Genomic DNA, 22503 nt, shown 5'->3' with positions numbered 1-22503 from the left:
ACTCACTCCTGATTGCCGCCATTCTTCATCTTCTCGAGTAACATTGTTTACATTTGGAGAAGTCTCTGGCTCGAGTCAGCTCGATTCTTCGCCACCGTGCTTGATAGCCACTGCATTCGTGCGCACAAGTCAAGCGGAAAGGATGTTCGTCAAAACTTCGGTCACGCGATACCCGTTTTGTCATTGCCCATTTGTCACGAGTGACGAGCAGGAGATGGGCCGCTGCTTGGCCAGAAACCTGCGTCCCTACCCTAGTGATGCGACCGGGTATCGGAACTCCCCGTAAGAAGTCTCCAACCTGTCGCAGCGAACGAGGATGACACCTCCGCTAAACCCGGGAAAATCGGAGGTACCTAATCGGGTTTCCTGAAAAACTATCTCGCGCCGCCTGAGTAAGGAGAGTCGTAGCAAGGTGTCGCAGTTTTTTATTCGACATTATTCCAGCATGGATCTCCTCAATATCTTCCACTAATTGTAAATAGTGAATGATTCCCTCTGTCTGCACCTCTTTTGCATTGCTGACGTGCTGCCACGGTGGCCATGTATTTTCTCAGCCCTCTCATTAATCATGTACATACATAGATCGGTATTTATATCCTCCTCTAAAAGTGAGGTGCCATCCGAGCTATCTGCTGAACGTCACACCGGTGAGCTCCGTCCGCACGCGGCAGCATCTCAACATCTTCCCTCATCCGAGCATGGTGAGGGCCGGGCTCCTGTGCAAGAATCTTCCCGCGGAGTGGAAATCGAGAGAGACCGTCACTTCCGGAAGCTCTAATATTCACGGAGCCACAAACGGGCGCCTCACAGAAGCGCTCCAGGAGCTGCGGTCTAACTGAAATGCGATAGTCGACAATCTGGATCACGGTTCGCTATTCTGATCGCCTGTCTGGGGCGGAGGTCCGGTCAGGGAGGAGAGGAAATCCTAGAAGCCCAGAAGGGGTTGGGGTGGAAGGAAGGAAATTCTGAGCATTGAGAGGGTGTCAGAACACTGCTCTGGAAGCCCATGTGTCGAGTCATGTCGTAAAGCCTAGCGAGCTTTTCCGGGAGGAGCGAGAAGGAAGCGAGATGGATTGATTCTTCGAGATCGATGATGAGCACGGAGTTTTCGTCGGCATGCCACTCGCCGATAAGCAGAAGAGGAGGAGAAACGATTTCCTCTTCGCGGGGTCTCAGCACTTTCCTTTCAACTTCATGAGACGAAAACTGTATACGCCAGTGTGATCAGGTGCTGTGTCGCGGGAACTCCATCGACTTGCCCACTGTACGAGGAACGAATCTCGACCCGATTGGAGATTTCAGACCCTCGTGTCGATGAATGTACAATCCCGAAAGATGTCGGCTTCACAACTTCTATCTAAGCATCTAAGCTGCTCTGGTAACCGGCTCAGAGTATTTCCCCGCCTCATTCCGCGAAGCTGCAGACGGACGCTCTCCGGCGTCGATTTCGTGTGGACGATGGTGAGAATGACAAACTGTTCGGCACCTTGGCCGAATACGAAGTCCTTACCGGCAAATCACTTTCCTCCCTCTCTCCCATCGAGGCTCGCGATTGAAATTCTTCTTCGAGATATCAGAAGAACGTCGAATCCCTCCCAAAAAGAAGATTTCCCGATGTCGAGCTAGTCACTAGAAAAAAAACGGCCCCGACATATCGAACAGCGGGGTCCCAAAATTGGCTGCACACGTGGATTTTAAATGCCCCCGCGACTAGGAAATGGAATTTCCAACGCCTTTTGGCGCTCAAGTCCCCCAAAACCTGATAAGGCCTCTCGTGTCATCCAGTTCAGGCGGAAGAGAGCTTTTCTACGGCTCCCGGGGGAACGAAGTCTCCGAGCCAGACTCATCATATGAATCTTATCACTCTTGGCTCTGAGGCTGCTCTTTGTTCCTTCAGAGCCTGACTCGAATCGGTCTACCGCACATCGAATCTAGTCTTTGTCTGTGACCTCGATTCATCCGCGATTCATTCAATCTTCAACGCTAAGGCCCGATCGCGTCCTCCAGATTCGCGAGAGAATACCGTTTTTGTGCGATCAATACGTGGAGAGGAGGGAACTTATTCTCTAGGCTAGACCGGCTCGAAAATCTGATTATGATTCCATGAAGTGTTGCCTTTCGAGGCAAGCGAGGAACACTGCCCGCCCTCTCATCCTTGTTGACCTAGACCTGCCGAGGGTTGTATTCCCTGCTTAAGGAGAGAACTCACGGTGGACGTTCAATAGCTCTTACATTACGAATATAGTACACAGCCATGACTTCATGTATTCAATCTGTTTTCATTGTTCTCATTGGGGGAAAAACATTGAGCCAACAATATTTATCATCAGCTTCCGCGTGATCTACCGCGTCAGACTCGGACAGCGGTTCCTCTTGCTGAATGTTCTCCATAACATGCTCTCATGTAAATAGTCTCACAGCATCGAACAAAAGGATCAATTTATCGAATAGTAAAAATATCCAGTACCGAGGGAGGAATCCACCGCTCCCTGCGTCGTCGATCCCTGTTCCGTTCGTCCTCGTCCGCACTGTAGGCCCTCGGCCAAGGTGACCAAAAATCTCGAGGAGAATCTCCCATCGACGGAGCCCGGGTGATTATACGGCACAGAGGGTAGAATCGGATACGAATCAAAGTCGATGCACCTTGTCTATCTTGGAAATTGCCGAATTCGATCCACACACTTCTATTCAGTATTCCGTTCCGCCGATAAGGGCAGTCCATCCTTGAAGTCGGCATCACTCCACCGAGTTCTTCCCTTAGACGTATCCAGACGAAGGTGGACGAAAACTTGAGTTGTGTTTTTGAATCTGGTTTTGTGTCGAGAGGTTATGATTCGGAGTGAAACGTGATCCTCATCTTATAGCCCATCTTCTCGTTGTCCTCTTGTCGTGTGCCCGGGCAATCCTTGAGGAAGTCTGAAGCGGTCTATTGGTAGATCGTTCAGACGGTCAGCTCTTCTGGTGCGTTGAGCCAAGATAGTTATGCGTCCAAGCTCTTTGAGGCGTCTGTTGTCTCGCTTTCAGGCGAATCATCGGCTGTCGCAGGTGATGCGTCCTCCTTTTGGACATTCTCTTCTTCATCTTCTTCCGGGACGCCTGCTTCCGAATTGTTCCTTGACCTGGGAAAAATCAGGATTCCATGGTTATGCCGAGGAGTCCTGATCTTGCGAAGGAATACCTGAATAGCCTCCGACGAGTCCAGTCAGAGCCAGCCAGTCGGGGTCCAGCTCCGTAAAAGGGCAGCACACGACTCAACATATATATGTAAATATTATGTAGAGTAGAAAACGCTCGGGAGAAAGGGAGACGACGGAACTTACCCTAATTTGCCTTTGCTGCCTTCAGAGACAGTTCTCTGACTATCGAGACTGTCGTGCCGTTGACGTTCTCGTTCTGTTTCGACTGCCTGCTCGCCGTGAGCGTTTGCCTTCGCTTCCAATTCCGGTTCTTCCTCGACAGTTCCGTTCTCTCTGTCCGATGAAGTCGTTCGGGTGTAGTAGGCACGTGACGCAGGTCTTTCGATCCCTGTGGGAGACCAAGGGTTCAGTCTTTCAGGAAACGATCCAGAGGAGTCAGGAGTTCTCGGGTTTCAAGTGGATTTTCGAACAGGCGATGCTCCGGCGGATACGGGATCAGCATATTGGCTCGTAGAGAGATCCCGGGACGGAATCAGAGTACTCACCAAGCGGCGTCAACACAAGGAATGTAAGAATGTCAGATAAGGAAACGATTCCATCGACGTGATCATCCTCATCGACAATGACGAGGCGGTGAACCTCGGCTTTGACGATTTTCTCCATCACCTGTAGAAGCGAATCATTCGCTTGACATGTCATCACTCCTTCAAAATACTGGTTGCGGAATTCGAGCGCTTTGCCGACACTCATGTCGAGGTTGTTGTACGTCTTTTCCGCAGCCAGATTCTGCAAGAAAAATCCCCGATTAAGGCCACGCTGATTCTTGTCTCTTATTTGGTCGCATGCTCCCTTGCCTCGGGAATCGTGCTTTCTGTACTTCAGCAAGAATTCCCTCCGAGAATACACATCAGACAGGAGGTACACTTACTATGACGTCAAACTTGGCATATATATCAACGACCTTGTCGTCTTCATCAACTACGGGTAGAGCCGAAACTCGGCGTTCGATAAACATGTTTAGAGCCGTGATCAACGGGGTACCAGGGCTGCACTGCGGAGGGAACAAATGAAGTCAGGATCTCTTCACCGAGCGCCCATCCTCGATCGAGAGCTCGACGTTTCAGGTTGACGACAATCATCATAAATATATCGGAGCTTACAGTGGCAATATTGTCGAACGTTCCGACTTTGAGTTCCCTGATGCTCGTGTCGAGATACGACGCATGTGGCAAATCGTAAAACTGCAACAACAATCGTCATGTAGAACGTCGTCATATCTTCCATTCATATACTCCCGACACATATCAATCGTCCCGTCTCTGTGTTGCTATCATCGGAATGGTCATTCCCTTCTGGCGGATATTATCGAGCTACAGCCTGCGCGTCTTCGCATTCGAAAGTCCACTCACGTATAGAAAGAGAAAGCGGAGGATACGTTTGTGCGTGAGAACGTAGAGCACGTTTCCGGTTTGAGGATCTATGACCGGTAGCCTGTGGACTTTCGAGTGAATCAACGTAGTTATTGCGTCACACAACGATGCGTCTGGCCCGATGGACACCAGGGGTCGCTGCATGTCCGTCAGAACAGCTGGAAAAAGAAAGTATGTTTAGGCTTGTGCTCTCAGGCGTAATTAACCCGCGGCTGGAAGTAACAACTCGCTTGGCGAAGCATCGACTTCGACTCGCCGTGCTTTGTCTCTCAAATATTCGATCCCCCAAGTCGGGAGAAAATGTCGCTTCGCCCATGAGGGGACCAGCTGTTCTAAGGATGGAGACTGTTCCGGAAATGTATCACGATGGAGAAGCTTCCCTCCGACAAAGGAAGCGTAGTTCGGAAGTGTGAACGGAGAAACAATGACCGGCAATCTACGTAGTACGCTTCTCTGAATGCTCGAATGAGCGTGAGGACGCTCTTCTACGGACTGTGCCGTAAAAATTATTTTACGACGCTGCTGTAAAGCTTAGAGATCTAACCAAGTATCGCCTACATCACGGGGAACGCTTCGCCCCGTGCTCCGCGCCACGTTCTGAGCGATAAGGAAATCGTGTTTTCTCCGTTCTCTCCTCAATTAGCGAATCCTCAACTCGAGTGCGTGGACACCAACCGGCGACCTGCTCCACAATATTTCCGGAGCCTGATAGTAAGTGTCTCTTCAACGACTCGCCCTAGATGCGCCGTCTCTCTCTAATCTCATGAATTCTCCCCGAAATTGATCAGATCGGGATGCCGTCAAGAGGCCGCCCCGATGGCTCGCTATCAATATCGACATCGATGGAGGGATGAATCGATATCAATGGAGGGAACTTACTCCGCCAGGTGTCGATTTTGTGTTCCTCCAACTCGTCCATCCGAACGGCGGGGCTTTTGTGGTACTTCCTCAGAATGTGGATGAAGTCGGTGATCGTCAGCATTCCAACGAAGCTCTGCTGCGCTGAGTCCCAAAGCGGGGCTGCACGCACCCCGTTGGAGACCAGCGCGAAAAATGCTTTTTTCACAAGCAGTTGTGAATCGAAAACGACCAGTTTTGCGCTAAGTGGGATGAGATCGTAGCAATAATAGTACCTGTGGGAAAGAACTCCCTTAGCATGCTGGAACGTCGGATGAATCAATGATGGAAATTCAGACCGCGCTCCTGATTCACGACAGAGCCCTGAGCGGAGAACTCGGCAGAGACTCGGAGAACTCCGTTCCTCCAGAAATAAACGAATCAAGAACGCGAACTCCCGACTCACCTGAAAAACTTGACAAACAGAAGGGTCTCGTCGACACCCAGATCCTCGATATCGATCCTATCACAAATAGAAGACTCGGATGATGCCAGCTGTAAACGGGAAGAATAATTCACGTTAGATCTCCAAAGAATTTTCCTCGGACTCGGCTGGAGTAGTAGTTCGCTGAAGCAATTTTTTATACATATAATTCTTGTCCCGCCGTAAATGATGATGTGCGTTCCGGAGATCGGGCTCGAAGAATGATAGTCTCGATGTGGGAAAAGGAAATGAGCAGACTGCATCGGTAAACTCGTTTTTCTCGGTTCGATGCCTCTGGGATCCTCAAGCTGCGTCGACATGAGGAAGCGTTCATCAGTCAAAACGCTTCCAAGGTTTCGCTTTGTCACCCGAATAATCGAAGCGCTGCGAAATAATTCGCCGCTGCTCCTTCATTGAACTTTTCTAGTTCGCGAAGTCGATCTAGACTCAAGAACTCGTTGTCTGCGAAAAGATATCGACTTTCATGTCTACGCGTTCAACCGATTTCCCTTCGTAGTACGCTCGGCGGCTCCGGGCGGCGCGAGGGAGGGGGAAGAGGGTCCTGGACGGATCCCCAGTCCAATCGGAATTAGCATCTGCCCCCCTCTGAGCCGAAGCCCAAAGGCTAAACGACTTCCGCCAGACATTCTAGCGTCGCTCCATCCCATTGGATATGGAATTTCTTTCCGTCATTTCCATTGCTCGCCTCATGGCTCCCCGTCGCAATTTTCGTAATGGCCTACACATGTCCGTCGACCTCTTCACGGCATTTACAGAGAGCTCGGAGTCGCTACGGAGATACGCAAAGAGCTTTTAGAACAAATGATGAAATAAAATCAATATTTCCGTGCATGACTGGTTCCGGCAGGAGCAAATCTTGCGTTATAGTGCGGCGCGGCGGACGCATCATAATGAGAAAAAAAGAAAGGTACGCCCAGAATAAAAGCATCGACCGAGCTGATTAACATTACTAGAGAAAAGGAGAGAAGCGGCAGAAATTGTTCACGCATCCAAGGTCAAAGCGCAGCGAGCGCGCCAGCTTACCAACCCTCTGCCGGGTGCAGGCGCACAATTTCATTTTTCCCACTCATTTTTTTCCGCGGCGTCTGCAAGGACCCCGTCGAAAACATTTCCCGCTATCACTTGTGCTCGGATTTCTGTCGGGAGCGCGTGTCTCCGCGTCGAAATTCGAGACCGATCTGTCGACCGACCAGCCGACTGGAGAGGAACATAATTCGCGATACATTCGAATGAATAGATCATCTGTATCACGATCAGGTGTTCTTATCAGCGATTGCGGCTCAATCCGGTAGCGATTCGACGCATTGACGTCACAGAGGATTTAACATACGCTTCCAACTGAAGCGAGTCGATGATGACGCTCGCGCGAGCGACGCTTTCGTCGAGCGGCATCTTCTCGGCTGCGATCTTCGACGCCGGGAACAATACCGATCCAGAAATCTGTCACGAGCTCCACTCCACGCAGAATAAGTTCGCTGCGACCGGTTTCGCGTTGCAAGGACCTCCTACCCCCCATCTCGCGCTCGAATTTCACATAGTTGGCTACCGAGATCTCCTTTCCTGCGTCCCTTGGTTCCCTTTCGACAGGGGGATCGCGAGGCCTGACGATCGCAAGTTTCGCTCACGCAATATACGCATCAAACAAATCTTAACGGCGAATCGTATCCAGTGACCACAACGGCGCTGGCAATCCCCTTCCCCTTCAGAAGATGGAGTCACCATTCAGGATCAGTCGCCAGTCCGAGACGGAAATGACGTCATTATTTTTCCTTCTTCATGGAGCACACATTGTTTCCATTCCTCAAGGAAACATTCTCTTCCACAGTCGGAATTCCGGCGCAGCACGAAGCCGACTTATTCCGTTGGACGTTCCACCTCGACTTGTCAATTTCGACTCCCAGAATCGGAATCCGTTGGATTCACGCTGATCGATCGAGGTTAAGATTCAGATCGTTGACTTTCGAAATGACCTCCACCATTGCATTTCTTCGCTTGTTCAGAGCAGAAAAACCATATCCCCCTCTCAGATGGAGCAGCGGAATGTTTTGGAGAAAAAAAAAGATTTCCTCTGTATCCGTGACCGGACAAGAACTTGTGTCTGCATCCATCGATGTAAGGACGGTTTCGGCGAGCAGGTTCGTGCGCATTGATTGGAGGGAGTCGCGCGAACAACGATTGCGCAAACGCCAGAGCGCACTCCAGAGGAGCCAGGGTGTTGCGTACATTCGACAAGCGGAGAGGAAAAAAATATAGACATTTCAACTGATAATACCGCTCGACAGCATCGCGGCTCTCGCGATGGGATTTTTTTTCGTCGACGCCGTCGTCGTTTTCGGGACGATCGTAGGCCATCGCGACCGTATCCAGCGCAGATACTCTTCTTCTGGTTTATTGCAGCCTGTAGAACGTCACGGTGTGCTTGAGCGACCATCAAAGTATCGCTGATCATCCAGACAACTGACTGTCTTTCTGACTGACTGACTGGTTGACCAAACAACCGATCGGCTGACTGAACAGTCGATTTTATCTGCCTGAACCCGCAGTGCTCATCTCCAAAATATCTTGAATTGGCTCCAAGCGAAATTCAAGGTCATTCTATCGTAATGCAGAGATCTTCTCTGCCTGGTGCTTCCAGCTGTATCCAGTGCTTGGTTCACTTGTTTTCGTTCTTCTCCAGAATTTCCGAACGAAAGAGACAGGCAGACCGACAAACTCTAAGAGAGATTTCACGATAGGCTTTACAGACGCGATGCCTGAAGAGCGAACGACAATCCTCATTTCCGGCCGAGCGGATATCTCGCAGCGCTCGCGTGGCCGGAGGAAAAATGTTTCTCTGTCAGATGGCGCGTGAACGCTCTCCATAGGAATGCTTGACCTAACGAGAACGGGCACAACCAAGCAAGGCGGCATTTGAGGAAACCAGAAGCATTTGAGAACACGACTTGACTGACCGACGAATGACCTGGCGGTCAGAAAGACAGACAGGCTTACAGGCAAACCGCCCGCCCGACCGACCGTCCGATCAAACGGTGTATCGACGGACCCGCCGACGGTTGTCCTTATCGACCATGAGACAGGAAGCGCGCGCGCAAAGAAGCTCAGAAAACGCTTTTACGGACGACACCGTGCCTCTGCCGAGGGACGCGGAGAGAGGGTGCCATAATCGAATTCCGTCTGAATTTTCTCAACTTCGGCAGAGCCGCTCGCCGAAACTTTGGGCCCGGCTCTTCGGAGCTCAGATTGTCGTCAAGCCTCCCGACTCTCGAGTACTCCCCTCATCAGAGTCAACTAGGTCGGGCACGACGGGTTGTGCTCGGACAACGGACTAGATCTAAGAATCCGGAGCGATACAGTGAATAAACCAGGACATTGAGGAGATAATAGCTCAGGATAACCCTTGGTGGCCTACCTTGGTTCCTGAGGCATTGTGGACTCTTGAAATGGCATAGGAATTCGTCAGACTCTTTGGATTGGATTTGGCGGCGGCTGTTGCCCTGAGCACGACGTCCTGCAACGATTCCGTGCTCGACGTGTAGCTCCCGACCGTCGTTAGGGAATCCGTGAGCGTCTTTTTGAGCAAGTTCACGGCTCGTCTCACAGTTCGCATGACAGGCGCTCGCAAGTTGAGCTCGTTCGGCTGCTCCAATGTCGTTGGTAGCTGTTTGAATTTGGCCGACGAGTTCCGGGAGTATCTGAATCCACTGCACTCGTTTTCCGGCGGTTTCCTGCGGGATTCTCTGTTCGGAGAACACTCGGAATCGAAGCATCCTCGATGAGGGTCGTGTACGGCCGGCGGATGCACCATCGATGGAGCCATCGTCAATGGTCGCAACGGCGGCGGCGAATCCTCCGCTCTCACCGATCGTGTCCGGCTCAGCACGCTTGATTCACGTCGTAGCACGCACGTCCGTCAACTGACCGATGCCACAATTACAGAATCATTCGATTGAAACTCTTCATCCTGACCGGTTTACTGCCCAGCGACTGCTACAGGTTGGATTACCGCTTTGCCGGGACATTCTGCCCTTTCCGTCGGCGGAAAGGGACTCTGTCTCCTTCCTTGATGTTTGCAGGATGCTACGAGGAAAACCAACAACACGTTCTTGCCTCGTTGGAAACTATCAGTCAGGCCGAGTTTGCCATTTTAGACCGGAACGAGGCGGAACAATGAGGAGACGCCTCGAGAGCCGATTATCTCCGGTAACAGGGCTTCTCCTAGATATTCTGATGAGACGAGAAACCTCGGGTGTCCGGGACTCTAGGGGAGCTGTCGGGCAAGAGCTGTCGACCTTGCGTTTGTTGTCCAACGTCATTCGTATCGACCAGAAACTTCGTTTGTTGAGGAGCGGACGACTGCCGCTTGATAGATCGTTTCTCGCGATAGTCAAATGGCCCGAATCGCCGGCTCCTGGTCGGAAGCAATGACGACAAGCGTCGGGTGGGCGTTTTGGCAGGCTGGTAGAGCACCCCAAGGCGGGAGGCAAGTTGAGGAATCGAGCAACTTCGACTTCCGACGCCGAGTACTCGCAACGGAATCAGCTCCGATGTGTCACCGCCGGCGATCTGACTAAGGAGCAGTGTAAATAGAGCTGCTTGTCGTCGATGTGGCTCCCGGCCACCGCTCGGATGACTCCGGAGTCGATTTCAGATTCCGTCAGAGTTTACGATTACACGCAGCAGATGAGCGGCTCGCAGTCCTACTTTAACTGCGAAATCCACTGCTCTCGATGTGATTTATGCTCCTGCTGCTTCACGATAGCTCTCTTATCGATTTCCTAAACATCCGGTAGGAGACAACCAGGAATCCGAATGATTTCGACATCTTGGCCGTGATAAATCTCACCGAATAATCATGAACCGGCGCATCGGGGATTAATCCCTGTCCGCTGGTGGTCTCTGTCAACAACAGACAGATAAACAGACGGACAAACCTGTCGGATTTCCTTTGGCATTTACTCGCGATCGGATACTCCGGTGAGTTCTGTCTAGAAAATATTCTGCAATGGTTCTGTCCCCGGATCGTCACGTAAGCGATCGATTCAGCCTCGCACGTCCGATACAGCCTTGCTTGGGTACATCGCTCCGCTACCGGCTCCGCGTCCGCGATTGTTTCAGCGTCGTATTCCAGAAACGGGGGGCACTCCTTGCGGAAGGATCAAGAACGATACGTTTCGGATCAAGTCGGCCCTTCAGGGGGTTGGAAATCAACCGACGATGCCATGAAGTCCAGAAGGGCGGTTCCACTCGCTCGGTCGTACCGGATGTAGTGTGTTTTGGATTAACGGCGACTCCCACCGGAACTATCGGACGAGCAAGGAGAGAGAAAAACTCCTGCCGGATAGCCGAGATAATGAGAATGAATTCACTCGTGATACACACTTTTCGGGGACAATTCTGTCGATATCTCACGCGTGCGACCCTACGCACACCGAAAAAAGGGCGGGGAGCAATCGCCCCGAAGCTGCAAGCCAGACCTCGCCCCAGGGGACAGAAGGACGTAAGAAGGATCATCGTGTCAGGAGGAATTATTTCGCTCCGATGAGGCGGACACGCACGCCGGACAGCGAACAGAATCGCTGAAAAGGCCGAAATCTCGGAGACAGCGAACATTTAGATTCGTTTCTTTCTTCCAGACGCTCCGTCCCGATCGCGGCTGGATAAAAAAGTTTCCTTGTTCGCCTATATCGGATGCGTCCTCCATCTTTCATCGGCTAATGTCAATCCATCGCGTTCGCGGGATTTTCCTTCAAGCAAGTCCGATTGCTTCCAAGTCGCTCCAAGGATTCTGGACGAGTGGAAAACTCCGCCGGTACGGAGAGTAATTATCTCTCGGAATTTTCTCCCGTTTTATCCCGATTCCACCTGTCCCGAAAGCATGAAGGGATCTGAGGGAGATCAGCGGTACAGAGCGGGAGAGAGATGATCGTGGTTTATTTTTGGAACTGCGAGCATAGCGAGTCAAGTTCTCCAGAAAAGATTATTATCAAAAGTACGTAATTAATTACGCGTCAAGCAGTCAAGTGGCGGGAAAGATAGAGGGAACTATCTTAGATGGATCTGCTGCTCAGAGCACCACTCGCGATAAAGGCGCTCTTAAATCCAATTTTCATGACCGCATCCGCGGAAGCATCGAATAAGGAGTCACGGGAATAAGGAAACGACACACGGGTGTTGACTGGGATCGACAGTACCGTAGTGAAGTCGGACGTTCGGATCCGGATGAACCGTGCACACGATAGATAATACCCCACTCTCGATCCCTAAAAATCTGCCTCCGACTTATTCCGATTTCGCTGCGGAAGCGACGAAACGAACTCCAAGCCGTGTGCATGTATGTATGTATGGTATAAACGTAGAATCGAAATCGAAAAACGTCTCGGTATTGTGTACAGGTCTGGCTCGGTTTTCCAACCACGGTGATCGAAGGGAAGGAGTCCCATCCCCGATACCGCAGCTTTGAAAATGCTGACGACGATCCATCGGAGGAACGATGACGGGCAAGAAAACAAAACTTTGCATCCCTCCTCCTTGCTGATCCTCTCGCATATGCTGAGGAAGCGGCGTTTCTCCCGAAGAATGATTCTCTCTCAGTAACTTACCCCCGACGCGCACCGGTAAGCCGCACTCTCACCGTGAGAATGGGCCCTGTGGATGAGAGCAGTGTGGTGCAAGGAATCGTCCAGACTTCTATCCCGGTTCACGCTACGCCTGCGATCGGGATCCACCGAATGCCGTCTAAGTAGAGAACCTGAAAGCGAAGAATGGAAATAGTTCATGAAATTCTTTACACCTCGTGAAGTCTGAGATCCACCGGATTCATGGCCGTGGCTGTAGGTGATAGTGTTCCCGGCGGGAATCGATAAGGTCTTCCGTCGTCTCGATATCCCCGGCTTCGTAGCCGGGGATTTTTGCAGAAATGTCATCAATATCCTCCGGCCCAATATCTTCCCGTGAATCTCAATATGCATGAACCATTGTGCGTACATGCATAGTCTGCTGCTCGGTGAGATAAAGATCCGCCGGTCAATCAATACCCTCGTACCACCATCTCACTGCCAACGGGAGAAGGCCAGACCATGCAAGCAAGTGTAAGCTGACCGGTGTATGAGAGAAAACCGCGTATGAGAGACTGGCTCCCATCTCTTTCTCATGTCCGGCTTTCACTGACGAAAACCTCTTATTCGAGGGAACCCCACTTAGGAGGGAGTTCTCTATAACCAGGAGCTTTTTTATGAGCGGGTTCGACTGTAGTGGTCAGGGAACTTGGGACAGCTAGATTTCAGAGTTGTTTACGGTTTGCAGTGCGTGTATCAACCACTACCTCAGTGCGAAGGTCGTGCTCTGAACGCAGATTTAAATCGTCGATACTTCATTCTAAGCCTCTCCGAACAATCTGTCGAGCGCTCAGCCGCTCGAAATCGCGTGGCATCGTCGATCATGGCTGCCGGCTCGTAATGCAAGAGTTCGCCCGGTAGAGGCATTCCGAGAGTCATATGAGACGGGGAGCACTCTGTGAGCTCCGCCGAAGCGCCTGGATATCCCGGACGCCCGAATAAAGGTCTCTCATTTTCAGGGAGCGTGATGAGCGATGACGCATTCCACACATTGGTCCCGGAACATCAGGATCACCAAGCTAGCGGAAAATTTCGCCAGGCCACGTTTCCCTTATTTTTCTCCGTTCGTGCAAAGATAGATCTCAAATCCATTCGTATCCCACCAGTCAATTGGAGGAACTTCGAGGGAGAAAGATATCCGCATGCTCCTCGAGGGCAGAGCTTATTGTGCTGGCCAAACACGTACGGCGAGAAGTCATACTGTGCAAGCTTGCATGCAGATGTGTGTTGCATTGTGTTCGGCTGTCTCCTAGTGTGGCGGAGCTCGGTCGATTGTGAGCCTTGAATGAATCCCATCAGGAGATTCCTCCGGGGAGAGGGTTCGTGTTTCGGGTAAGAGAATCTGTCCTGAGCAAACATGTTCGCCACAGCCACATCTGAACTCGTGGTAGATGATGACCATAAGGCGCATAAAATAACAAGCGATACTCCGCCGACGGACGAGGTCATCACTGAGAATGGAATAACATGTGGAGCATATATGGGTGACGCCATGGTTATATTGCGAAGCATTTATGAGGGCTTGGCGACCTCGAGATCGCAGATTTTCCCGAAGCGAGTGCGTTCGCCGACGATTCCGAGCTGTCGGCCGGCACCGAGCGTTGACGACGAAATGGTCGAACTCGGGGAAGAATGAGTCATGTTCGGACTCGGCAAGCAATGAGTTCTCAGATTACGATATTACCCCGAAGGGACGAAATCAGAAGGGAAATACCGCCATCCATCTCAATGAGTTTCGGAGCTTTCCGACGCGGAGGTGTCAGTCAGAGCCAAAGAGGATGAAGCATTGCCATTGGGAAATGTGTAGTTCGTCTTCGCTCCTTATCGCACAAATCACGTACGCCCGCGGGGTAGCGGATGTCACCGCGCTGTTTTCCCCCGCAGCAGAACACCCGGTCACCGCAAACCACGTCGACCAATATCAGTCCGAGTGGTTGTATGAAGCGAATGAAGAGAGTTCTCAAAATTCCCAGATCTCCCTGAGCGAGCGAGCGACGCGGGCCGACGCCCTAACTCTGCAAGCCAACCATGCGGCAGACAAGCCGACTAGGCCATCGAGCTCGCCGAACTGACCTTTGCCGTGAACACCCTGAGCCACGCCAAAGAAAATACTTCCATAGCCTCGGACCGAATTGACGTTTTTTGACCGCCGCTCTAGAGCTCGACCGATGTCATTCTGAAGGCTTCTTCGGGACCTCCATTTTCCGAGAATGAACAAAGTTGATGAACCCGGAAGACGAAGATCGACTGCTTATGTAGGCTAGGCATGGAACGGGATGTCCGTGCGGACTTCGAGATGCAGGAATGACGTTGAATATTCGGTTATATCTAGGGATTTCGGATGACACCAACAGAATCATTCAAGATTCCTGTCTTCTGTTTATCGATAAGACTCGGCCTTAGCTCGAGGTGAGTGTGCTCGCGAAAGCCGCTGCGCCGGGATAACTTCGCAGTGGGCAAGATATGAGGACATTTCTAATAAACCGTGTTTGCGGCTCAGAAACAAGAATATGCCGCAATCGATTGTCTCGTAGGCGGTCCCGTTCCCCCCGCGCCTCCATGAGACATGCTTTACTCGGATCTCGAAGCACTTGCGGATCTTTGTCGGCTAAGCCTGGGTTCCCGCGCACCGTGACGGACTGACGGTGTGACAGGCGTCGGAGGGGCTCAGAGCTCCGGAAAATAGAGCGATAAGACGCCGTCGTCCGGTCTCGTCAATCACCGGAGAGAATTTTCTGAGTCCGTTTCTCCAACTTTTCGCCGGCCGGACCGATCTCAATATCTAAGAGGCTATCCCGCCCGCTGTGACTTTTCTAGCTTCAGCTGATACTATTCTGATCTAATTACAAGTTCCCAGTTTTTCTCGGAGGACTTAGGTCTCCCGGGAGTGATGTTTAGGAATTGGGCCGATCGGGAGACTGATCCGTCAATGAAAGCGAATCAAGCTGCTCCGCGTAAGCTCATTAGGGGCTCAATATCCGAATGTTTCTTGATCAGACGGAATCAAGAAAATCCTTCGGAGTTCGGAGCTATCGCGGGGATCAAAACCAATGGGAGAGGCAACCAATCTTGGTCTAATTGTCAGTGGTACATTGGTTGACATGTGACTCGCGAAGCGTTCGAAAACACAGGGCGCCTTGTCGTGTCGTCATGTGACCGATGCCGCCGCGCTAGTGTGCCTCAGACACCGACTAATGAATGATATCGTCAACCCACACTACTCGTCTCAATCATGGAGATCGCTAACAACCTAAAAAAGAAGCACACCTTACAAGGTAGTTTCGCAAGCCGAGCCGGACCTGAACAAATCTCGTGGCGAGCACTAACCGAGGAATAGACTAGGAGCACCTCTCCAGAGAAAAGTCGGCATAGGAAACTAATCGGGAAGAGATCGGATGGTCCCCCTCAGATTCCGGGGGAGGTCAAGCGCTTAGGGGCAAGTAATTCTCGGGACCAAGTCGGAAACAAATAACTTACGCGCAAGCTGTACGTCGACGGCAGATCAAAATGTTGGAAGACTCATCGGATGAGCACGAGAAAAACAGATACCTCGAAACGGAGGCTGCATTCCCTCGAATAATCATCCCATCCTCCCGTGGAGGGGATAATGTATGTATCGTGATATTCAACCGGAATCGAGCGAGCTCTATATGATAAGCCGTAGTCTGACGAAAGGTCGTAGCAGACCGATATCCTTGTATGAGCTTTCCACCGCGCGGTAGCGGATAGAGTGAATGGACGCTTCCGGCGGATGTTGTCTCGATGAACGAGTCACCCATGCGGTAAGAAACGAGGGTCTCTTCCAAGCACGCGGGAGCGGAGACCCCGTAGCGTCGACAGCACATTCCGTACTCCTGTTTCCAGAAACTCGACGAAAAGCGAGGGGATTTTCTTTTCCCCGGGTCAATTCCCGGCCGAAACCGGTTTCGGCCGATTAAAATCTTGCGTTTAACCTCGGCAGCTTACAATTAGGTCCGTCGGGCCCCCGGCGGTTCGGTTGAATCCACGGGAGGAAAACTCGCCGAGCGAATCAATTCCTCGAAGCCAATCGATCAATTGCGGATCAATTCCGATAATTCTGCCCGGAAGCGATTCGGCGCAAAGCAGATCGCTTCATGCAGATCGATTGAAGGTGCGACACCTGACATCGGGGGATCAGCTCTCTGATTTGCGAGGCATCAAGATTCCGCTCGAGATCCGATATTCGTACCATGAATTATTCGGATGGTTCAGCTTTCATCTTACGCGCCAGGGAGCGACCGAGATCCAGAGTTTCCACAAGAGCCTCACGAAGCGCTGGCGTCCAATAAGGGGGATCTGGGCGAGAGCCCGTGCGAGAGAATTTCACCGATCCAAGCCCACCTGTCCCTGCCCCCCGAATCCCTCCCAGACCGAGGATAGCTTATACAGCGCGCTAATTGCTGACCACATCATCGAGGGACCGCAAAAGGAACGTTGATGTGGTCCCAGGACCGTCTGACGAGAGCGTCCTGCTTACCGACATCGAAGCCCAAAATGGATGACAGCGAGCTCGAAGCGCTGCCTTCGCTGTTGAATCTCCGCCGTCGAAGGGTGATCACCATTTTCGAGCATTCGATTGGCTGTCCAGACAGAGAAAAGAGCGAAAACACTTCCTGCGCTCGTTATGCGAGCCTCCTCTTGCCAACAGGCTCACTCTGAGAATGGATCTCCAAAAGAGATCGGCCGATCGAACGGCCCGACTCTCACGGACGCGACTCCGATAGCCGCGGTCTAAGCAACTGCGTAGAACCACGTGGTGATGTTCTTGCAATCGCTGCGGATGCTCATGATGATGCACACGGAAAGATCACTTGATAGCGTCGCTCGAGAACTCGTACAGGAGCATGCTCGCGATCGCGCCGGCTCCCAGTGTCACTCTGAGGAGCCAGCGAGTCCAGATCCTTCGCACCTGCTCGGTCTCTCTGCCGAGATTTAGTTGAGAATAATCCCGACCGCAGCCGACGGCTCTCACACAACCACCGAGAGAACGTTCGCTCGCTCGTTCCGATATTCGTCAAGACGCGAATGCGTCAGGTTTTTAGCCTGTCCGTCCGAAAGCCCATAAGTGAACGATCCCGAAAAACAAGAGCGACGATCGTGCGCCGGGACGTTTGGCTCGGCGGTCTTGTTCGGAATCAAAACAAACTGCCGCCGGCCGGCATGGAGAAACGGTAACCACTCGCGATCTGTAGAACTTAGACAAAGGAAATGAAAGGGCAGCGTGATCGGCACGGAAGGCGGACGGCGACGGTCGTTGTTTTCCGTGTCCCCGAGTCGGAAGAAGTTGCACTCGGATCCTCTCGGGAAACAGAGGGCTCTTGACACGCTCCCGTCTGGAACTGTTTCTGACAGCGGACTTCCTCTCTGCCGGGAGTCTCCGACGCCGCACCGTCAGCAGCCGAGCATTCCCATGAACGGCAGGTTATTCCTCGCGACTCGCGGCGCTCGGCCTCGCTCCCAAGTCATTCGCTCGAGCGAACAACCATTAGGAGGGGTTCGTTAAAGCTTTTGAGACGTGATTTATATTCCACTCGAGAGAAGCTCCGGACCAGAAGAAATGACCGGAGCCCAAGCCCCATATCTGATATTCTGGGCGCCGCAGAACTCCGGCTGAAGGGTCTCCGCACTAGAGGAGCGTCAGACTCGCTCATCGAGGCGAAAGTCATTTCTCGTCCGCGAGCGACTCATAGCTCGAGATATGAGACGACTCGAGGCCGCAACTCTCGTTCTCATCTGAAATTATTGGCGCTTTCTTTTGGATCTTCGGTACAAGTTCCGAGGCTATCTCCTCCTCCCAACTCATTGGAACGATGCCTCAATCTCATGATTCGCCGCCCTGGAGCCGTCCCCGGTGATATCTGGTAGAGCACGCTCCCGGGGTTGCATCCCAGAGAGTCCGCACCGTGTGCGCGTGATTCAAATCGTCCAGTGCATTAAACAGGATCGAGTGAGGGATGAGGAAGCTTCAGCGATTCTTCGGGTAAAGGTAGTCGCTGCTGGAGGGGGTAATGCGCATTTCTGGGCATTCACTCCTCGAAGACGTCCGCAATCCTGCGGATCCGCCCTTTCCTAAACCACATCGTAAATGAGGTGCGCCTGATTTCCTCGCTTAAATTTCGGGAGGGACAAAGCAATATCTATCGAAGGACATCGTGATTCTCCTGGGAGCATGGTTCATCAGATGTACGCAGGGAACGACGCTTGTAGGCCCGACATCAGAAAATCCGAATCCACCAGAGGAGACGATGTTGATGTCGTTCCGCAAGCATCGCAAATGGAGACCGTCGCGCCCTCGAGTTTGAAACGCTCCTTTCGGACGATAAAGCCGTTGAATCGCGAATTACTCTGGCCACCGCCTTCCTCGACAAAAATAGAAACTTCTATCTATATTGCTTATCCCATATTAATCTTCGCCCGGGCTGTTTGTTTTTCGTACACACCACCGAGCTCTGCTGGCTGGCTCATTCGCTCGTTCGTCGGCTAGCTCGCCCGCCTTTCCCCGCTCAGAGATCCCGCTTCGAGTCCTCAACACGACTCCCAGTCCTTGCTGACCAGCAAGTCCCCAGCACAGACTCCGTACGACCGGTCAAGGTCACGGAAACTGTGTGAGCACCTGGCGTGCGAGTGGAAAGACCGGAGACTCGCATCCTCGTGAAACTGACTCGTTCGCAGAATACAGGCTCCAACGCTCAAAGTTCCGTCAAGCTCGCAGACCGGCTACCTCCGAGTATGAATCCATGCATGGATAGAATATCGGAAAGGAATCTCACGGGAAGGGCTGCCTATTCGGAATTCGTAACTTCGTCAGGCCTCATCCGAGACGAGTCGTTGTGTGAAAAAAACTCATCCTGTAGAACGCGCTCTGCTGCTCGAGTCAGTCAGTGAACCCGGGAGCATGTCACCTCTGTGTCCGCGCGAGGAGAAAGAGCCGGAAAGAGAGTCATGAAACGACATTCTCCGAATTATTCCGCTCTCTGTCATCAGCAGTGGCACTCGCGGAATTCCTTGATGTCGATAGCCGGTACGAATCTCTTTGCTCCAGCGAGAGTTCCTCGCTCGCTTCCTCAGAATTCTCTCCGCTCGGATCATCCCGCGCGCCCGAGAGAGACGGGGGAGCTGTCCAGTCAGAAGGGGAAAATTAAGAGCGGGCAATGGGATCGAACGGCGACAGGATGCCGGATGGGTGAGGGTAAGAAAGATGTTATTTCGGTCGAAACAGCGGCACTCCGAACGACCTGCTGTACGAGCGACCGGCATAAACAAGAATGACCTTGCTCAGCAAATGTACAGATGAGCCAGGATCCTTCTGCGCGGGATCCGCATGTAGGACCGGCGGGAAGGGCCATGAGCAGTCGGAAGAAAGGGAAAATATCGAGGTACGCATTTAGGGAAGGTCGTCGATGTTCCGCACCCCATTCGACGCCGTGAGCAGTTTCTTCCTCATAAGTCGAATGCCTCCACGGTCATTGCGATGCTCAACTCTCTCAGAGAGTCGAACTAGCCACTCAAGCGCTGTCTGATGCATGGAGCGCTGCAGATGCATGAGCAGAACGTAGAGATTTTTTTACATCCGAATCCGATGCGCTTCTGGGACCCACAGCGGTGACTCCTTCCAATAAATAGGGAGGCATTTGTCACGAGTCACGACGCAGGATTAGTCTCCATCGGAATTCCGGGCTTCGACCACGTCTGTTGCGGAGGTGAATGATCGAGTCGGTGGATCAACGACAGATCGAAATTATCAATCTCGCCTGAATTGGATCGAGGGGAGCGTATTGCTCCCAACTCATGGCCAAGAGATCGATGAGACGTCGACCGGTAAGGAAAGCCGATTATGCGAGGAGGAATCCGGGAGTCGCTGGCCTGACGCCCTCGGTGATCGTCTCTTCCGTGAGTCTTCGTAGGGAGCTGTCCATGACTCGGAGGAGCGCCAATGATCCAGGAATCCCGGAGGGGTGCTTCGAGTCGCGCTCCTACGGATCCTGCTCTTTTCCAAGCGGTGAGGGACGTCGAATGGCGGAGTCCATTGAAGGCGTCTGCGATGAGACGCGTCTGGTGTCTGAACGCCTCCACTACCACGACTACAAATGGTAAAACCGTCACCGCAGCCATTCCGCCACGCCATGGCCACCGCTATCATCATGAGCACAGCGTCACCAAGTTTAGAAAGAGGAAAGGATCTAGTTTCACGTCGGACAGAGGCCATCAGTTTGCGGCTAGCCGGCCGATCTTCACCCAGTCGTTCGCTTGCTCATTTCAATCGTCCAGCCTCGAGGAAGCGATGCGGCTTCAGCTTACGCGACTAGCGTCGTCCGTCTCGTGACTTCCTCTGTTCCGGCAAAGCGGAGATTCCAGAAAATATTAGCGCTCAAGAAGTACCGAAAGTTTTCCCTCGCTGATCGAGGTCGCAAGGTCTCGAATAGTTCATTGATCCGAGGGTGTGTATCGCTGTTCCTGTTTTCGCGGCTACAGACCATCAGATCGTCGTTCGTGCTCGCGGGACTCAGGAGGGGCGATTGATGGATCGATGGAGTTGAGACGGCGAGTTCCCCCCAGACGCCTCGCCAAGGCTGGCTCACGACGGCGTTTCGGTCGCAAGTATCGGAGCTGCAACAACACCATCATGCGCCTCAGTTTTTTTGGGGATTTCGCGTTGTGGCCAGAAGCCATTCCGAGAGCGGAAAAAAATTGTTCCTCTCCGCTCGGTCAGCAGAAATGTCCGAGCGCGGGAGACCGATTATTATTCCCCATCATCGGGAGAAGCGTCGAAAGCAGCGTCGCGCCGCTCAGGAGAGTTCTCGAGGGCGCTCGCGCGCCGACGACACGAAATAAAGCCTGTTTACCCAGCGGTGAAAAGTCGCCGTGTAGTAACTCGTTACTTTAATGTCTTTATAACCGAGGAGAGCTGAGCGCGTGAGTCGCGGCGATTCGTTGCTCGGCCGTCACCCGCCATTCACCGTCGGACGCTTAGCTTCGGCAGAACTTTGTCGGGGCAAGAACTATTCGCTCTCAGAGCCTCGTGATGCAACAGCATCTCTTAACCGAGAGCCCGGTCCGAGCCGCTTCTGATTACCAGTGTGTCGCACACGGGCTGGCAGCGCACCCGAATTACGGAGAGCACAACTGAATAAACATTTGTCCTCAGTCCCAAGACTCGGTCAGTCATTCATTCAGCTGTTAGTCAGTCAGTCAGTCAGTCAGCCAGCAGACATCGCGAGGCAAGAGGAGAGCTCTCTCGACTATCGTTCAGGGAGCGTTCCCAACATCGAATCAGGGCGCTCGCCAGCCACATTCATCGGTCGCGAATGCCGATTATTGCCAGTGATCGATTCTCTTTACGTACGTCTGTCACCGAAGTGTTATTTGCTTCCGGTCGCTCGCCCGTCCGTCTGTCTTCCTTTGTCCCGTGCTCGTCCGGAAACACCGAGCGAGAGTACAATTATTAAACGTGATGGATAATAGCGTCTGAGAATGTGCTAATGCAGACCGCGCGCTGTTTTCGCTTACTAAATCAGCAGAGATTTTCCGTGATTGTGATTCATGGGAACTCGTCGGGGTGCTGTCGGAGGACTCCCCTCGTGTCCATTCCATCAGCTCTGTTCGGGAGATTGGAAAAAAATCTCGGAGCGTTGAGGGACAACGATGCTGACGAGTTGCCTCTCCAGATCTCCAGATTTCCGAGATCTACAGGTTCGACTCGCTCCCCGGGAGAAAAAATCCCCCCAGCTCGCTCTCTGCTCTTCACCAACAACAGCATCATCATCGCCGTCGAAAATTCGGCCCTTACAGCGGAGTCGATGGATCTCTATGGAACATCCGTCTTTGGTGAGATCCTTTTGCAGAACAACAAGAACGACATCGCCGGCTACAGCTACACAGCGTGACGTTCTTATAATGGAATCCGCTATGACACCATCGACGCCTTGCTCTCGGTCATGTAGGAGAATATCGGGGCGAAC

General features: G+C 52.3%; 1 protein-coding gene across 1 annotated transcript in view; it reads right to left on the bottom strand.

Annotated features, from left to right (window-relative positions):
- Positions 1-2257: 2257 nt before the first annotated feature.
- Positions 2258-22503, bottom strand: part of SNF4Agamma (SNF4/AMP-activated protein kinase gamma subunit) — a 67991-nt gene continuing 47745 nt past the window's right edge. Inside the window, exons 8-16 of the mRNA XM_003744475.2 lie at positions 12509-12657; positions 5871-5959; positions 5447-5700; positions 4547-4725; positions 4298-4378; positions 4066-4188; positions 3683-3923; positions 3321-3525; positions 2258-3119 (exon numbers count right to left, since the gene is read on the bottom strand). Coding sequence (XP_003744523.1) covers positions 2981-3119; positions 3321-3525; positions 3683-3923; positions 4066-4188; positions 4298-4378; positions 4547-4725; positions 5447-5700; positions 5871-5959; positions 12509-12657 — 1460 coding nt within the window. The 3' untranslated portion in view covers positions 2258-2980. The remainder of the gene's footprint in view (positions 3120-3320; positions 3526-3682; positions 3924-4065; positions 4189-4297; positions 4379-4546; positions 4726-5446; positions 5701-5870; positions 5960-12508; positions 12658-22503) is intronic.

Source organism: Galendromus occidentalis, unplaced genomic scaffold (assembly GCF_000255335.2).
Source record: "Galendromus occidentalis unplaced genomic scaffold, Mocc_1.1 scf7180000077469, whole genome shotgun sequence".
NCBI classification, from domain to species: domain Eukaryota; kingdom Metazoa; phylum Arthropoda; class Arachnida; order Mesostigmata; family Phytoseiidae; genus Galendromus; species Galendromus occidentalis.
This window is presented reverse-complemented; position numbering and strand designations above follow the sequence as displayed.